The sequence below is a fragment of the Saccopteryx bilineata genome, chromosome 9 (assembly GCF_036850765.1).
Source record: "Saccopteryx bilineata isolate mSacBil1 chromosome 9, mSacBil1_pri_phased_curated, whole genome shotgun sequence".
In the NCBI taxonomy this organism is placed as follows: Eukaryota; Metazoa; Chordata; class Mammalia; order Chiroptera; family Emballonuridae; genus Saccopteryx; species Saccopteryx bilineata.
The window spans coordinates 25,234,737-25,251,710 of NC_089498.1; the positions used below are offsets into that span (position 1 = coordinate 25,234,737).

At 49.4% G+C, this 16,974-nt stretch overlaps 1 protein-coding gene across 7 annotated transcripts; it reads right to left on the bottom strand.

Moving 5' to 3' along the window:
• Window positions 1-673: 673 nt before the first annotated feature.
• LOC136313414 (carbohydrate sulfotransferase 6) lies at window positions 674-16,348 on the bottom strand. 7 transcript variants are annotated; one of them, XM_066243761.1, is made up of 4 exons: window positions 16,211-16,348; window positions 15,836-15,983; window positions 4,359-4,434; window positions 674-2,929 (listed from the first exon to the last, which is right to left on the bottom strand). In XM_066243761.1, exon 4 carries the CDS (start codon window positions 2,911-2,913, stop codon window positions 1,726-1,728), a length of 1,188 nt encoding a protein of 395 aa, XP_066099858.1. In that variant the 5' UTR covers window positions 2,914-2,929; window positions 4,359-4,434; window positions 15,836-15,983; window positions 16,211-16,348; the 3' UTR covers window positions 674-1,725. The 7 variants fall into 7 exon arrangements, with proteins under 7 accessions (XP_066099858.1, XP_066099860.1, XP_066099859.1 ...); XM_066243763.1 differs by lacking the exon at window positions 4,359-4,434 and having other exon boundaries at window positions 16,211-16,347; XM_066243762.1 differs by lacking the exon at window positions 4,359-4,434 and having other exon boundaries at window positions 15,836-15,986; window positions 16,211-16,347.
• Window positions 16,349-16,974: the final 626 nt, after the last annotated feature.

The following is a 16,974-nucleotide window of genomic DNA, read 5'->3' on the forward strand; positions in this document are numbered from 1 at the left end:
CTCTGGGCCCAGAGCTCACCACTTCCTGTATCCGGCAGTTGTGGCTCCAGCCATGGCTGCTTGTTCTTCCTATAGGGCAAATAAGATGAAAAAAACCTGACCCATCTTTGTCCAAGACAGGTCTCTGCAAGTCTGACTCACCTTCTCCTCCCCACTGCAGCCTCAGAGCAAAATCTCCCTTCTCTCTTCATCCTCCTTCTTATTGTGTGGCCTTGGACAACTCCCTTCACGTTTGTGTTTTGCTTGTCAAAATTTCAGGCTGGCCCTGGCCGGTTGGCTCAGTGGTAGAGCATTGGCCTGGTGTGTGGAAGTCCCGGGTTCAATTCCCGGCCAGGGCACACAGGAGAAGCACCCATCTGCTTCTCCACCCCTCCCCCTCTCCTTCCTCTCTGTCTCTCTCTTCCCCTCCCGCAGCTGAGGCTCCATTGGAGCAAAGATGGCCCGGGTGCTGGGGATGGCTCCATGGCCTCTGCCTCAGGCGCTGGACTGGCTCTGATCGCGGCAGAGTGACGCCCCGGATGGGCAGAGCATCGCCCCCTGGTGGGCGTGCCGGGTGGATCCTGGTTGGGCGCATGCGGGAGTCTGTCTGACTGCCTCCCCGTTTCCAGTTTCAGAAGAATACAAAAAAAAATTAAAAAAATTTACAGGCTATGAACTCCACTCTTTATTACACAGGTTAATGATATTTATTTCTGTAGAGTAGGATCTTTCCTGTCAGGACAAATCAAAGGTCCACCTTACCTGGGCAGGTGAGGGGGGTCTGTGGGCTCCTGGGAGATGGGGCAGAGAGAAGCTAAGGGGAGACACAAGGTAAGAGGCATCTCGTCTGATTTCTTTTTTCTTTTTCTTCTTTTCCAAGTGAGAGGAGGGGAGATAGACTCCTGCATATGCCCCATGGTGATCCACCTGGCAACTACCATCTAGGGCCAATGCTCTGCCCATCTGGGGCCATGCTCACAACTGACCTATTTTTAGGGCCTGAGGTGGGGGCTCCATGGAGCCATCCTCAGCACCCAGGCCAATGCGCTCGAACCAATTGAGCCATGGCAGCAGGAGAGGAAGAGAGAGAGAGAGAGAGAGAGAAAGAGAGAGAAGTGAGAGGGGTAGGGGTGGAGAAGCAGATGGTCGCTTCTCCTGTGTGCCCTGACTGGGAATCAAACCTGGGACATCTACACATTGGGAAGATACTCTATCCATCAAGCCAACTGGCCAGGGCCTCATCTGATTTCTTAGGAAAATTCAGATGGATATAAATGTCAACCGCTTTGATGGAGTGTAGTGCCAATGAAAGGGAGGTGTGGGGGGAGATGTACAGATTTCAGGGGCCAGCTCACCCCAGGGACCCTCCACTCCCAGACTGTGAGGAGACACCCCTCTCAGCTGCTGGATAATGCATCACCCCAAGGGAGGAAAGGAGTAAAGGAGAGGAAAAAGTAGAAGCCAAGTTGTCTGGACTATCCCCAGTGCCCAGAGGAAGTGGGGAAAGCTTTGCTTTCCATGAAGAATGTGCCTGATGAGAACCCAGCTCCCAACAAGAACTAGAAGGAAAGTCAAGAAGTGGCGATAAAGAAACAAAGAGTTTGGGGCCACAGTCCTTTCCTAAAACAATGGAAGGCTACCAAACTCCCAGCCCCTTCAGTAGTGGCCAGTGCCCTGGGTACCCTCGCTCTCTGCCTAGTTTCCTCCTGGCCCTGGCAACCACCACAACGCCCCCCCCCCCCTCCACTAAGGCCCGGGGTGCGCATCAGTGGACGATGCCCAGCTGAAGCTGCTTGGACCGCGCGGCAGCACCAAGTCCAGGGCGAGGTCACGCTGCTCCTCCTCGGAAAACACAGGCCGGTAGCCCAGCAGCTGCAGTGCGCCCGCACACAGTTCCTGCACGCGGCGGATCTTGGTGAAGGGCAGCGCATGGCGCCAGGCCTGGGAGACATTGAGTGCGTCACGAGAAGTGGTCTTGAAGGCCTCCCTGCGTGCACCAGGCCCGGACCCGTGCGTGATGTTGTGGATCCAGGCCTCCAGCTGCGGCGTGAGGCTCAGGCCGGCGAAGGCGTAGAGTGCACGGATCTCGGGCAGCGGTGCTCGTGCCAGGTCCTCGAAGCGCACCAGGCGGTAGCGGTCACGCAAAAAGGGAGGTGGTTTGCGGGTGGCGGCCTCAGCGATGCGCACGTGGCTGCGGCACACCTCGCGTACCACGCGCAGGCCCGGGTCAGCCTCCACCCACGTGCCGTTGGTGCCCAGCACGATGCCATTGTCACGTGCCAGTGCCTTGGCCGTCTGCTCACGTGAGCGCAGCACGGCCCGCGGGTCGCGCACCAGGTGCACTATGTGCAGGTTGAGCGCTGGGTCGGTGAGCAGTGGGTAGAGCACCTGCAGGTTGAAGAAGCGCACCTCCTTGAGCACCACGTGGCTGTAGGAGCGGCAGGCTTCCTGGGCCAGGCTGAAGGGCCTCCGTGCACACAGCGGCTTGCATACGGCCTCGCTGCTGATGGCTCCGCGCTGAAAGGCACTGCAGGCTGGTGGCGAGCACAGTGCACGGCTCACCGCCCATTGGAAGAGGTCCGAGAGGTTGCGACGCCATGGCAGGTAGGCGTCAAACACGTCCATGTCACACAGGAAGACCGAGCGCACAAGGTCACGCACCGCCATGTGTAGCGCCGGTGCACTGCCCTGCGACAAGGCGGCCCACACGTGCCATGCAGGCTCCATTAGGTAGAAGACATCCGGGTGCTGGCTGAAGAGCTGGCCCACGAAGGACGAGCCTGAGCGCCACGAGGACAGCACCAACACGTGCACCCGTTCCTCGCCACCCGCGGGGGATGTCAGCCTGGGCCGGGAGACCAGGAAGAGCAGGAGGCCAGTCTGCGCCAGCAGGAGCGCGGTCACCGCGGTGCTGGAGATGCGTGGCAGCCACATGCTGCAGGCAGGGAGCCTGCGGGAGGGGAGTTTAACCGTTAGGGACCGTGTCCCACTCATCCAACACCCCAAGTCCTGCACAGCGATTGCTGGGAGCAGCCCTAAGAATGTGACATTAAGACCTAGCCATTCTAGTTTGTGCAGAACAAAAGGCCAGTGGCAAAATAATGTGAGAAATCTCTTCTACTCTCTTCCTCTTCTTCATTTCCTCCCTCCCTATCTGGTGAAAGAAATATTTCAAAAATAAAACCCTTGCCTTTTGCTTAAGAATTCTTTTAGGGAGACACATTTAGGTTGTTAACTAAACAGCTTGACGGGTGATTTGGCTCCTTCAGGTTGAAACCTGACTCAGATACTTGCTAGCCTGTGAACTTAGATAAAATAATCTCTCTGTGACTCAGCTTACCCACCTGTAAAAAGGGGTGAGCTTCTGCATTGTTTCAATTTTTTTAAATAAGTAAGTAAATAAATAAATAAAAGCCTGACCAGGTGGTGGTGCAGTGGATAGAGCATTGGACTGGGATGCAGAAGAACCTAGGTTCGAGACCCCGAGGTCACCAGCTTGAGTGCGGGCTCATCTGGCTTGAGCAAAAAAGCTCACCAGCTTGGACCCAAGGTCGCTGGCTCAAGCAAGGGGTTACTCGGTCTGCTGTAGCCCCACGGTCAAGGCACATATGAGAAAGCAATCAATGAACAGCTATGGTGTCACAACGAAAAACTGATGATTGATGCTTCTCATCTCTCTCTGTTCCTGTCTGTCTGTCCCTATCTATTCCTCTCTCTATAAATAAATAAATAAATAAATTTTTTTAACAAGCAGATACAACTTTTGTTATTAAAAGTAGACGAACAGTTTGACCTGTGGTGACGCAATGGATAGAACACCAGCCTGGAATGCTGAGGTCACCGGTTCAAACCCCTGGGCTTGCCTGGTCAAGGCTCATACAGCAATCAATGAACAACTAAAATGAAGCAACAATGAGTTGATACTTCTCATTCCTCACCTCCTCTCCCCTCTCTGTAAAGTCAATAAACAAAATTTATAAAGTAAACAAACAGCCCTGGCCAGATAGCTGGGTTGGTTAGAGCTTTGTCCTGAAGCAGAGGTTGCTGGTTTGATCCCTGGTCGGGGCACATACAGGAACAGATTGATGTTCCTCTCTCTCTCTCCCTTCCCCTCTGGCTAAAATCAATAAATTAACAATTAAAAAAAAATTTTTTTTTAAGGGAACAAATAAATAAAAGAACACCAACTGTTGCCATTACCGTGGGGAGTGAAGTGCTACAGGGTGCAGGGACTCCAGAGGGAGGGTACCCTTCTGGAGCCCAGAGTTTGCAGAAGAAGCCATTTCAGGGAGAGGTAGGATGGAGCTAGAGAAGCTGGGAAGTGCGGGCAGAGTCAGGCCCCTGGTGGCTGCTTGCCCTTCTCTGCTGCGGTGACTCACCACTGTCCGGGGCTGCTGGGATAACTGCCCACCTCAATCACAAATCCATGGGCAGCGCCTGGAGGGGCCCCAGGTCCTGAGAAGGCAGGAGGGAGGCTGGGTCAGAGCCCCACGGGGGGGGGGCTAGCTCTGCACATGGGGAGGCTGCCCCGACCCTGGCTGAAGCTGAAGCTGGGCAGGGACCAGGGGCTGGATACATTTTTCCAAGTGAGTGAATTGACTGTCCTGTTCAGTGCAGGAGGGGACTGGCTTTGAGTTCCTCCCATGCCACTTAGGAGCTATGAGACTTGAGGCTAATGACTTCACTTTTCCAAGGCTCAACTTCTTTTGTATTTGGGGATAATGTTTAACCTCTTACAGCTGCGAGGAATGCTGATACAAACACATGTAAGGAAAGGGCCTGGTAAGGTGCCATACTTCTTCCCCATGTTATTGTGGTGGTGTTGAGCTGTGTCTGGAGGGGAGGAACCATGGCAGATCACCCGGGTGAGACACCCTGAGGTGCCCAGGCCCACTTCTAGCCCCTGAGTCCTTTGGTGAATCTTTAAAATGTCATGCTTGTGCTGCAGAAAGAAACACCGAGCCTCCCACACCCCAAGGTCTCTGAGTTTTCTCCTCTTTGCACCTGTTGTTCCTGCAATGACCTCAAGTATGAGGTGCTTTGGAAGGAAGGGGCCTCGAAGTTTCCCCCTTACCTTCACAGCACAGCACTTGTTCCCTAATAACACCCTCCCTGTCTGTGTCACCACTGCGAGAAGCCAGGGTCTAGACTGCAAGCAGATGCCTTATCAGGAGGCTGCAGGAGTGGGCGGAGGATGCCCAAAGCTGCCATCTGCCGACTCCAGAAACTGCCTCCTGAATCCCATGCCCACTCCTGGAAAACCTGGAAGACAAGGCGAGCAGCCACCCATCTGCTCTGCACTTGTTATCTCCTCTCTATGAGGGTGTGCTCCCCCTGGGAACAGGGGGTGCGACAGGAAAGGAACTCATAACTCATGTGTGCTGACATAAATCATCTCACGTGCGAGATGCTGTATATCCACTCTATGATTTAACTCAGTGACCCCTGAGTTGCATTATGATCTCAGTTATTTAGGCAAGGAACCCAAGGTTTGAGAGACAGCAGGAAGCTGGGATTCCAACCCAGGACGCCCATTGCTAAGTTCCTGGTGCTCTTTGATCATAGACTACCAGCCTCTCCAGTCCCTGGGAGGTCCCTGCAGAGCGCAGGAACCTGATGCTGTGGCTCAAACACAGCTGCCCTGGACAGCCGAAGCCTCCCCTGGAGACAAGGATCTTGACCACAGGCCAAGGAGCTTGTTACCTGCACTCCAGGGAAGTCAGAGGTCTCTTCTTAAGTGACTAACACAACACAGGAACTGCTATCTGATCCTGTTATTGGAACTCAAGAGCTAGGACGGGGAGTTGAAACATCCTATGTCACACAGGGTGTCCAGAGAAGTCCAGGTCCCCATAAGGAGCCTTAAGTTCAGCATGCCTACCAATTGCCCCCGAGTTCAAAGTTAGGAAGAACATGTCAGGCAGCCCCGTGACATGTACTTTATCTTCATGATTGAATTTTATCCTCCCCAAGTCCCTAGGAAGTAGAGATTATCCCTGTTTTCATTGAGGCAATGGACTCAGAGACATAAATACTCAGCTAGTAAGGCACAGGCAGAGGTTTAAATCCAAGTGCCAGATGCCCAGTAGAGAGTTCTGGTATGGATCTCATTCCTAAGCCCTTGCTCACTGAAGGTTCCCCATCCTGGAAGTCCTATCCCCCTCCCTTATGATGTTGTATTTTTGTTTGTTTGTTTGTTTTGTATTTTTCTGAAGTGAGAAGCAGAGGAGAGGCAGAGAGACACACTCCCTCATGCGCCCGACCGGGACCCACCCAGCTAGTCCACTAGGGGTTGATGCTCTGCCCAGTTGGGGCATTGCTCCATTGCGATCAGAGCCATTCTAGCGCCTGAGGCAGAGGCCATGGAGTCATCCTCAGCACCCAGGTCAACTTTGCTCCAATGGAGCCTTGGCTGCAGGAAGGAAAGAGAGAGACAGAGAGAAAAAAGAGGAAGAAGGGTGGAGAAGCAGGTGGGTGCTTTTCCTGTGTGCCCTGGCCGGGAATCAAACCCGGGACATCCACATGCTGGTCTGACACTCTACCACTGAGCCAATTGCCAGGGCCTGAATTTGTTCCTTTTTTTTTTTTTTTTGTATTTTTCTGAAGCTGGAAACGGGGAGACAGTCAGACAGACTCCCGCATGCGCCCGACCGGGATCCACCCGGCACGCCCACCAGGGGGCGATGCTCTGCCCATCCGGGGCGTCGCTCTGTCGCGACCAGAGCCACTCCAGTGCCTGGAGCAGATGCCAAGGAGCCATCCCCAGCGCCCGGGCCATCTTTGCTCCAACGGAGCCTCGGCTGCGGGAGGGGAAGAGAGAGACAGAGAGGAAGGAGAGGGGGAGGGGTGGAGAAGCAGATGGGCGCCTCTCCTGTGTGCCCTGGGCGGGAATTGAACCCGGGACTTCTGCACGCCAGGCCGATGCTCTACCACTGAGCCAACCGGCCAGGGCCTGAATTTGTTCCTTTTTATAGTCTTGTCAAAAGGTATATATTCATTGTATGTTAATTTTATTTTATTTTATTTTATTTTATTTATTCATTTTAGAGAGGAGAGAGAGAGGGAGAGAGAGAGAGACAGAGAGAGGAGAGAGAGACAGGGGAGAGGAGCTGGAAGAAGCATCAACTCCCATATGTGTTTTGACCAGGCAAGCCCAGGGTTTTGAACTGGCGACCTCAGCATTTCCAGGTCGACGCTTTATACACTGCGCCACCACAGGTCAGGCTTTTTTTTTTTTTTTTAAATCATCAGATCTGACAACAGAGTATTTTTTATCTTTAATGCTCAGTATCAACTTTCTTCTTCTTTTTTTTTTTAATTTATTCATTTTAGAGAGGACAGAGAGAGAGACAGAGACAGAGAGAGGAGAGAGAGACAGGGGGGAGGAGCTGGAAGCATCAACTCCCATATGTGCCTTGACCAGGCAAGCCCAGGGTTTCGAACCGGCGACCTCAGTGTTAAATTTTTGAAAAATGTAATACATAGAAGTAGCACAAAACAATAAATGTACAGATGAGGGCATCATGGGCTCATATTTTATTTGTGAAAAACTAGGAAAGGAGTCCCATCCTCTGTCAGACACAGACCCACATGGGAGCACAGGAGCCACTTAGTCCAAAAAAAAAAAAGGGACATTCTCTGTCCTCTCCATCACCCCAGGCCCTCCCAGAGGCAACCCCACCTCCAACTTCCACCAAGTCTTCAGTGGTGTTGATAATGATGATGAAAATAATCATCTATTTCAGGGGAGGAGGGTGGGAGTAAAGTACAAGGGACCATAGAAAGAATAGAAAGTTCCCTCTTCTACCCAAACATCCAGGACCACCTTCCACTTTCTCAAGTTACTGAAACTGTTTCATCAGAAAGTCTTCTGAAAATTTATTTTTGTCAAAATAATCCACATAGCTTGAATGAGCCTAAGGTATCCCCGGAAGTTTATACAAGAGAGTGACCATACCCGTCCCCCCTGAATGGGGACTGAGACAGCTGGGAAAGACACTTTGCAATAAATCAATGAATCCTCTTTTGTACCTTCTGAATGGACCTATATGAACATATTACCAACTTAAAAATAACTGTATTTAAATGCCTTTAAAGGTACATAGTTTAAAAAGTTAAATAGTTATATCATTTTCTTGCTCCAGAATCCCACTTAATAAGAGGCTTTAATGTTTGTTACCTGTTTCTTCTGCTGATTCTTTCTTTCTACTTAAAAAAAAAAAAAAAAGCATCTATTACAACTGTTTAAATCTATGACATTTCAGCTCACTTATTATAATGAAAGATAAGGGTTTATCTTCACTATATACGAACATACACTTTCCTTTCCCCTCTAGCCTTCTAAGATAAGTTTTTGTTATGTCAATATTCAAAATTTATGTTTTATGACTTTATAAAACAATTCACAGCTCAAGTATGTAAGCAGTAAGAGTACATGTCCTTTCTTGAATAACCCTGTGCGTGTGTTTCCTTTCCTTTTTTTTTTTTTTTAAGATTTTACTTATTGATTTTATAGAGAAGAGAGAGAGAGAGAAAGAAAGGGGGTGGAGGCAGCAGGAAGCATCAACTTGTAGTAGTTGCTTCCTGTATGTGCCTTGACCAGGCAAGCCCAGGGCTTCGAACCGGAGACCTCAGCATTCCAGGTTGATGGGTTATCCACTGCGCAACTACAGGTCAGGTATAACCCTGTGTTTTTTTTTATCAGAGTTAAGTTGCCTTTACAGATTATAATTGTAATGGAAAGGTTGAAAGATAAAATTAAGGAAATAGAGAAAGTAGAACAAAATTGACAAATGATGAATAAAAGATGGGAAATAGAAAAAAAATAAGAAAGCAGAAGTTACCTGACCTGTGGTTGTGCAATGGATAAATAATTGACCTGGTATGCTGAGGTCACCGGTTCCGGTTCGAAGCCCTGGGCTTGCCTGGTCAAGGCACATATGGGGGTTGATGCTTCCTGCTTCTCTCCCCTTCTCTCTCTCTCTCTCTCTCTCTCTCTCCTCCCCCCCCTCAAAAGTCAAGAAAGAAAGAAAGAAAGAAAGAGGGAGAGAGAGAGAGGAAGGAAGGAAGGAAGGAAGGAAGGAAGGAAGGAAGGAAGGAAGGAAGGAAGGAAGGAGGGAGGGAGGGAGGGAGGGAGGGGAGGGAGGGAGGGAGGGGCAATCCAGGAGGTTCCATGTCCAGGGTCCCTATCATGGTAGAGCTGACAATCTAGTTGGGAACATTAAAGACACAGACACAACCATGAGATGGTCAAGAGAGCAGGTGGTGGACTGAGTGAGTGGCCTAGGCATCCAGTGCCACGGGAGCATCATGACGATTCTGGCATGCACAGTGCCATCCTTGGTTCTAGAAGAATCCCCCACCTGGCCTCCCTTCCACCCATACTGCACAGAGCCAGCAGAGCTGCCCACACCACACGTTTGATCATGTCATTCTCCTACTCAGCCACCTTCTACTTTCCAGACTCACTTCTCATAATTCCCAAACAGCATCCTATGCTTTACGGTCTGGAATCACTACTGCGCCTCAGGCCAGCTCCATGCTCCCCCAACACCGTTGTAAGGACCGAGCCCTGACTCCCACCTGGAGTCATCTCAGCTTCCTCCGCAGACACCTCACCCGTGCCTCCCTCAAGGCCTGCACCACAGTGCCTTGCATGACATGTGTGACACTGCCTCCCCTTCTTGTCTGTGAGTAACCGGAGAGCTGAGGTTGTGAGCATCCGTTCTCAGGCATCCAGTGTGGGGGCCGACCCTACATGGGTGCACTGGACAGGGTTGTTTGTGTCCACTCAGGACCCGTTCCCCTTTCTTCTGATAATATAATAGCCTCTAGATTTCTCTTGGAGGAACCACCCTTCACCCATACAAAGTGTGTGTGGTTTGGATGGGCTGACCCACCACCCTCTGGTTCTTAGGGCGTTGTGTGACTCAAGCTTGGCGTATCTGTATATTCCACACTCTATCCATCCACCACAGTGATTGGCTTAAGGAATAGGTATCTGCCCCAAGTCCAATGTGAGGGTTTTTGTAGCTCTGGCCTGAGTATAAAGCCAACATAGAAGGAAACCGAGCAGAGAAAGGAAGGATGAGAGAGTTCATGCAAGCTGACTGCATCTGGATCCAGCTGTGCAGGACTCACTGCGGACTTCCTGGTTGGGGAAGATACTCCATTTCTGCTTAAGCCAGCCTGAGTTGAGTTTCTGTCACCACCAACAGTTCTGATTCGATAGTGGATCCCCTTGGTGGGGGCGGGTGGCATGATGGGCAGCACTGTAAAAGAGCAGGGGCAGAGCTTCTGGGCAGCTGGGCATGCCCTGTTTCTTGATGATGAGGATATTAATTGCATATGTGTGCTTCACTTGTGAAAAGTTATCAAGCTCTATTTATATGACCTGTAATCGTTTCTGTATGTATATTTAAGTAAAAAGATAAAAATTCTGACTGAATAATATAGTAAGTGTCCTATCAGGGAAAGTCCCCAAGACTGAATGAATAAATAATAAATACTTGCTGATTGAAGTCAGATACTTTGTGATCTAAATCCAAAGGGAGTAATTCCCCACTTATCCCACATTTCTTTCTGTCAAGCATCTTTTTTTTTTTTTTTTCCAGAGACAGAGTCAGAGAGAGGGATAGATAGGGACAGAGGACAGACAGACAGGAATGGAGAGAGATGAGAAACATCAATCATTAGTTTTTCGTTGCGTCACCTTAGTTGTTCATTGATTGCTTTCTCATATGTGCCTTGACCGTGGGCCTTCAGCAGACTGAGTAACCCCTTGCTGGAGCCAGCGACCTTGGGTCCAAGCTGGTGAGCTTTTGCTCAAACCAGATGAGCCCGTGCTCAAGCTGGTGACCTCGGAGTCTCGAACCTGGGTCTTCTGCATCCCAGTCCGACGCTCTATCCACTGCACCACCACCTGGTCAGGCTCTGTCAAACATCTTAAAGTTACGAGACCATCTACATATCCCTGACTATTTCTTGGCTTGAGAGACATAGGAAGGAGCTATTGTTCTGATTGGCAGATGAGTACAGGGCAAGGATGGTTTGCCACGGAAGGGGCAGAGCCGGAGCCCAGGAATCTAGCTCTCTGGGCAGCACGGACTCGCAGCCCAGCTCTGCCTGCCCTTTAACGCAGCAGTCTCTCCTGTCACCAGCCTCTCCCAGCCCTGGCAAAGAATCTAAGGCTGTGAAATGTAATAGTAGGTACAAATCCCTGGCTCAGATTTCTCTGTTTGGCATCAGCTGGAGGCCATCCCTGTTCAGGAATCCCAAAGACCAGACAAAATGGATTCTGGATGCGGGATCAGTGAACTCTAGGTATCAAGGGCCACCCCGGGGGTGCAAAACAGCTCTAATGGAGCCCAGGACACCAATTAGGGAGAAAGCTGAAAAGTAGGGAAAGAAAGAAGAGAAAAGGAAGAGGAAGGAAAGAGAAAAGGAAAATAAAAGAAAAAGAAAATAGAGCAGAGAGGGAGGAAAAGATAGAGAGGAGGAGGAAGATGAGTGTTTGTGGTGGGGTGGGAACAAGGACCATCTCCTGAGGGCTTCCTATATGCCAAGCCTTTCCCACCTATCTTCAGATTTACTCTTCACAGCAACCCTATGAAGACGACCAGATGCTCATCCCTACTTAACAGATGCAGAAACTGGGCTTAGAAAGATTAAGGAACTGGCCTAACGGACCCACCCAGCAGCTAAGTCAGAATTTGAACCTTACTAGTCTAAGTTTAGAACTTTGAACTTTTTCAAGTGGAAAAACACAAGTCACAAAACATCCACATAGATACACATACCAAGCATGTTAATTGTGAATGATACCGGTTGTGTTAAAAATATACATGAATATCAAAGGACACCATCAAGAAAATAAGAGGACACCCACAGAAAATATTTGCAAATCATATATATATAGCAAAGGAATTATACCCAGAATATATAAAAAGCTGTTACAACTCAACAGTAAAAGGCCCTGGCCGAAGTTCAGTTGATTAGAGCATTGTCCTGATATGCCAAAGTTGTAGTTTCAATCCCTGGTCAGGGCACATACAGGAATCAACCAATGAGTGCATAAATAAGTGGAACAAGAAATCAATGATTCTTCTCTCTCTCCTGCCTCTATAAAATCAATTAAAAAAAAGAGAGACAACCTGATTTAGAAATGGGCAAAAGATTGGAGTAGAAATCTCTCTAAAGAAGATGTATAAATAACCTATAAGCCGTCGGCCTAGCGTGCGGAGGACCCGGGTTCGATTCCCGGCCAGGGCACACAGGAGAAGTGCCCATTTGCTTCGCCACCCCTCCGCCACGCTTTCCTCTCTGTCTCTCTCTTCCCCTCCCGCAGCCAAGGCTCCATTGGAGCAAAGATGGCCCGGGCGCTGGGGATGGCTCTGTGGCCTCTGCCCCAGGCGCTAGAGTGGCTCTGGTCGCAACATGGCGACGCCCAGGATGGGCAGAGCATCGCCCCCTGGTGGGCAGAGCGTCGCCCCCTGGTGGGCATGCCGGGTGGATCCCGGTCGGGCGCATGTGGGAGTCTGTCTGACTGTCTCTCCCTGTTTCCAGCTTCAGAAAAATGAAAAATAAATAAATAAATAAATAACCTATAAGCACATGAAAAGATGCTTGGCGTTTTTAGTTTAGAGAATGCTAATGAAAACTACAATGAGAGCCCGCTCTCCATCCACTCGGATGGCTATAATGAAAAGGACAGCTAGTAACAAGTGTTAGTGAGAATGAGGAGAGATTGGAACCCTCATCCACTGCTGATGGAAATGGGAAAGGTGCAGCTGCTGTGGAAAATAGGCAGTTCCTCAAAAGTTGAAACCATCACCAAGTGATGTAACTCCACTCCAAAATATATGTCCCAGAGAACTGAAAACATATGCCCACACAAACACTTGTTTACAAACTGTCATAGCAGCATTATTCATAATGGCCAAAAAGTGGAAACATCTCAGATGTTCATCAACTGATGACTGGATAAACTAAATGTGATTTATCCATACAATTGAATATTAATTACCTGGCAATAAAAAAGGAATGAAGTATTGATACATGCTACAGCATAAATGAGCCTTGAGATGATTAACGCACAACAATGAATATACTATGAACCAGTGAATTATAGGACTCTGGCCAGGGAGCTCAGTTGATTAGAGTGCTGTCTGGAAATGCCAAGGTTGTGGGTTCATTTCACAGTTAGGGCACTTATGAAAAGCAACCAATGAATGCATAACTAAGTGGAACAACAAATGAACGCTTCTCTCTTTCTCTCCTTCTTCTTCTCTTTGTCTCTCTAAAATCAATCAACCAATAACAATAACAAAAATAAACCAGTGAATCATATACTTTAAAAGGGTGAACTTTAAGGTATGTGAATTATAGCTCAATAAAGCTGTCATAAATAATACAAAAATATGTACAGAAGGAAATCTGGAAGGATGTGTGCTGAATATTAGTGGTTATTTTTCTTTTTTTTAATTTAATTTTTTAATTTTTTTATTTTTTACAGAGACAGAGAGAGAGTCAGAGAGAGGGATAGACAGGGACAGACAGACAGGAATGGAGATGAGAAGCATCAATCATCAGTTTTTCATTGCGACACCTTAGTTGTTCATTGATTGCTTTCTCATACGTGCCTTGACTGTGGGGCTACAGCAGACCAAGTAACCCCTTGCTCAAGACAGCGACCTTGGGTCCAAGCTGGTGAGCCTCACTCAAACCAGATGAGCCCACGCCCAAGCTGGCGACCTCGGGGTCTCGAACCTGGGTCCCCCGCATCCCAGTCCGATGCTCCATCCACTGCGCCACCGCCTGGTCAGGCTAGTGGTTATTTTTCTATGGCTAGATTACAGGTAATGTTTTTCCTTATTAGTGTTTTGCTGTATTTTCCAGATAATCTACAATAAACTTTTTATTACTGTAATAATCATAAAATCAGTTCTTTTTAGTTGGTTAAGGGAGGCATGGGTAGAATTTGCCTGCTCCTGCTTCATGCAGGGAGAGAGGAGCCTGCTGATCTGTTTCCCAGCCTCTGGGGTACCCAGTGACCGGAGGAGAGGGGAACGGGCTGAATGACCTTCTCTGCAGTGATAGGCGTCAATACTCACACACCCATGCACAACCCTGTGAGCTGGGCTGGGCTGTGGCAGGACGTGTGCCAGGCCCCAAGCCCTAGCCTCATCTGCCATCTCTCTGCTGGCCCTATGAGGGACTGGGTGGCATCAGCCCGAGTCAGGGAGGCTGCAGCTGCGCAGCCCAGATGCTGCTGAAGAAAACACACTTGTCTGTAAGAATCTATTAGGAAATGAAATTGAATTAGGTTGGGAAAGGAGCCTCAAGCCCCAGCTCTGAGTTCCCTTGGGGGCACTTCAGAGCAAATAACACATAAACCTCTTTCCCTGGCTCTGAGCTTTGGGGATCCTCAAAATACACCTAGCATAGCAGCTAATTTGGTTTAAATCATAGAACCTGCGAGCTAGAGGGCCCTAGGGTTGGCTCCCACCTTTTCTCTGGTAATACTCGTATGGAGTGGAGGTCAGGAGTGCACATTTGGCACCTTTCCCTGTGTTCCCAGATGTTGACTGAGCCCTTTTTATTACAAAGATCATCTAAAATGTTCTCTGGTTTATTTATGTAACCTTTATTTTGATTGATTTATTTTTAAAAGTAAATCATTCTTACAATGACATAAAAAAGGGCATTGTTTCCCCTAACCCATAAAATGGGGAAAATAACACAGGAGTAGGCAAAAGTAGGTTTACGTAATACAAATGAATAATACAGTAATTAATAAATAGCAATACAGGAATTAACTGTTTTGTGTATCCACAACAGTAAACCTACTATTGCCAACAACCCCTATACAACCCAAAGCAGAGGCTTAATTTGATGATTAAATGAGTAACTATTTATAACGCTTTTAAAACAATGTCTGGCAAATAGTACACTTATACCTATTTGTTCAGGAACGTTCCAGACCTTTGGTTACAACTATGGACTCCTTGGATTTCATAAGGAAAACGCAAAGACAACATAGCCTAACCAGGTTCAGGGCACTCTACCGTCCTTGCAACAGAATGTGGCAAGCCAGGTAAGGGCAGAACATGTACAAGCAAAATATAACAGACTGGGCTCAAATTCTGCCTCTGTAACCAGTAAGCCGTGTGACTTTGAGAAAGTCACACCTAAGCTCTCTGTGCTTCAGGTGACTCCTTTGTAAAGAGGCTACCACAGCACCCTACCATGCTGGCTGGAGAGGAGTAAACGGAACAACTGAGTCCTTAGCGTGGCCCGCGCCCAATGAGCGGCACGCTATTCTTACTAGCTCCGGCACTTGGCTCACTCACTCGTGGTTTCAAGGCAGCCAAATCCTTTCTTCTCGTTAGGCCTCAGTTTTCCCATCCTCATGCCTCGGGTACAAGAGGAAAGGGAAAGGAGGATTAACATTTCTTAGGCTCCTATGCTGAGGCCAAGAGAGGTCTTTACTGTTGCCCAGGCAGGGGCTGCCAGACTCAGATCAGCTGGATCTGGTTCCAAATTCACTCACCAAGAGTTCCGTGGAAAAGCCCTTCGAGAGATTAAAACCATAAGCCTTTGAAACTCAAGTTTCAAGAGATAAGGGATTCCCAGCAGTGATCTCGCGTGCAGAGGAAGCCCCAGGAAGATACTTTCAATCCAGTGCCCGGGACAGCAATGCCTTTGCACGTTCAGATACAACCACCACCTTCAGCTACTCCCCCCTAACCCCAACCCCAGCTGCAAGATCAACGCCCCCACACCCGCCCCAACTGGCCCAGCCCCAGGTCGGCCCAGAGTGAGGGCGTCCGCGCGGAGAGCGGACGAACCGACGTACCCCAAAGCTTGGAGTCCTTGGCTGACCTGGCGCGGCTCCCGAGGCTTCGCAAAGACTTCTTGTCGTCTCTTCCAAGGTCCACTCGCACAGCCTGCTGTCTCTTCACTGGGAGTCCGCTGGGGCTGATTTGTTCCGTAGGGTTCCAAGCCTACTAAGGGGCACCGTGCTGGTGATACCTGGGATGGGGCTCTACGGATACCAAGATATTGGAGGCACCTGGGGACCCAAGGCGGAGGGAACGTGGAAACAGGGCAGGAGTCCCCGGGGAAGAGAGGCGTGGTAAGAATGGGTTGTTGGGCTGGTGACAGTCCTGGGGCTTACAAGGACCAGTTTCCTCTTGACCCGGGGTCCCCACCCGTGTGGGCCCCGCGCTACCTGTGAGGCCGCCGGCGGCCCGCGCGCGACTCGGCGCTGCCCGCTTGGAGCGGAGCGCACACAATGAGGCGCTTTCAGACGTGGCTGTGGTCCCGGAGCGGCGGGCGGGAGCCAGGGCGGGAGGGAAGGAAGGAAGAAGCCGGTTGGCCCCCGGCTCCCGCTACCCTGCCCCCTACGGACCGAGGGGCGGGAGCGGGAGGGCCCCGGATAAGAGGGGCACAGGTGGGTTCAGTGGCTGCAGGAGGCGCAATGTTGGGACGAGGATGTCAAAGGGCTCTGGCGGAGTCACCTCTCATCTCACTAATAGACCAAAACAGTTGTCCCCTTCTCCAGTCCCGAGAAGGCAGGCTCCGGGGAGCACAAAAAGGCCCTTGTGAAGGAAAATGAATCCTTTTTTTAAAAAAAATGTTATTTATTGATTTTTTTTTTTTTTTGAGAGAGAGAGAGAGAGAGAGGAAGGGAGAAACATCAGTTTGTTGTTCCACTTATTAATGCATTCCTTGATTCTTGTATGTGCTGAATCCACAACCTTGGTGCATTGGGACAACGCTCTAAGCAACTGAGCTACCCAGACAGGGCGAAAAAGGAATCTTTTTATTTTTTATAATTTTTTTTAATTTTTATTTTATTTATTCATTTTTAAAGAGAGTGGTGGCACAGTGGATAAAGCGTCGACCTGGAACGCTGAGGTCGCTGGTTCAAAACCCTGGGCTTGCCTGGTCAAGGCACATATGGGAGTTGATGCTTCCTGCTCCTCTCTCTCT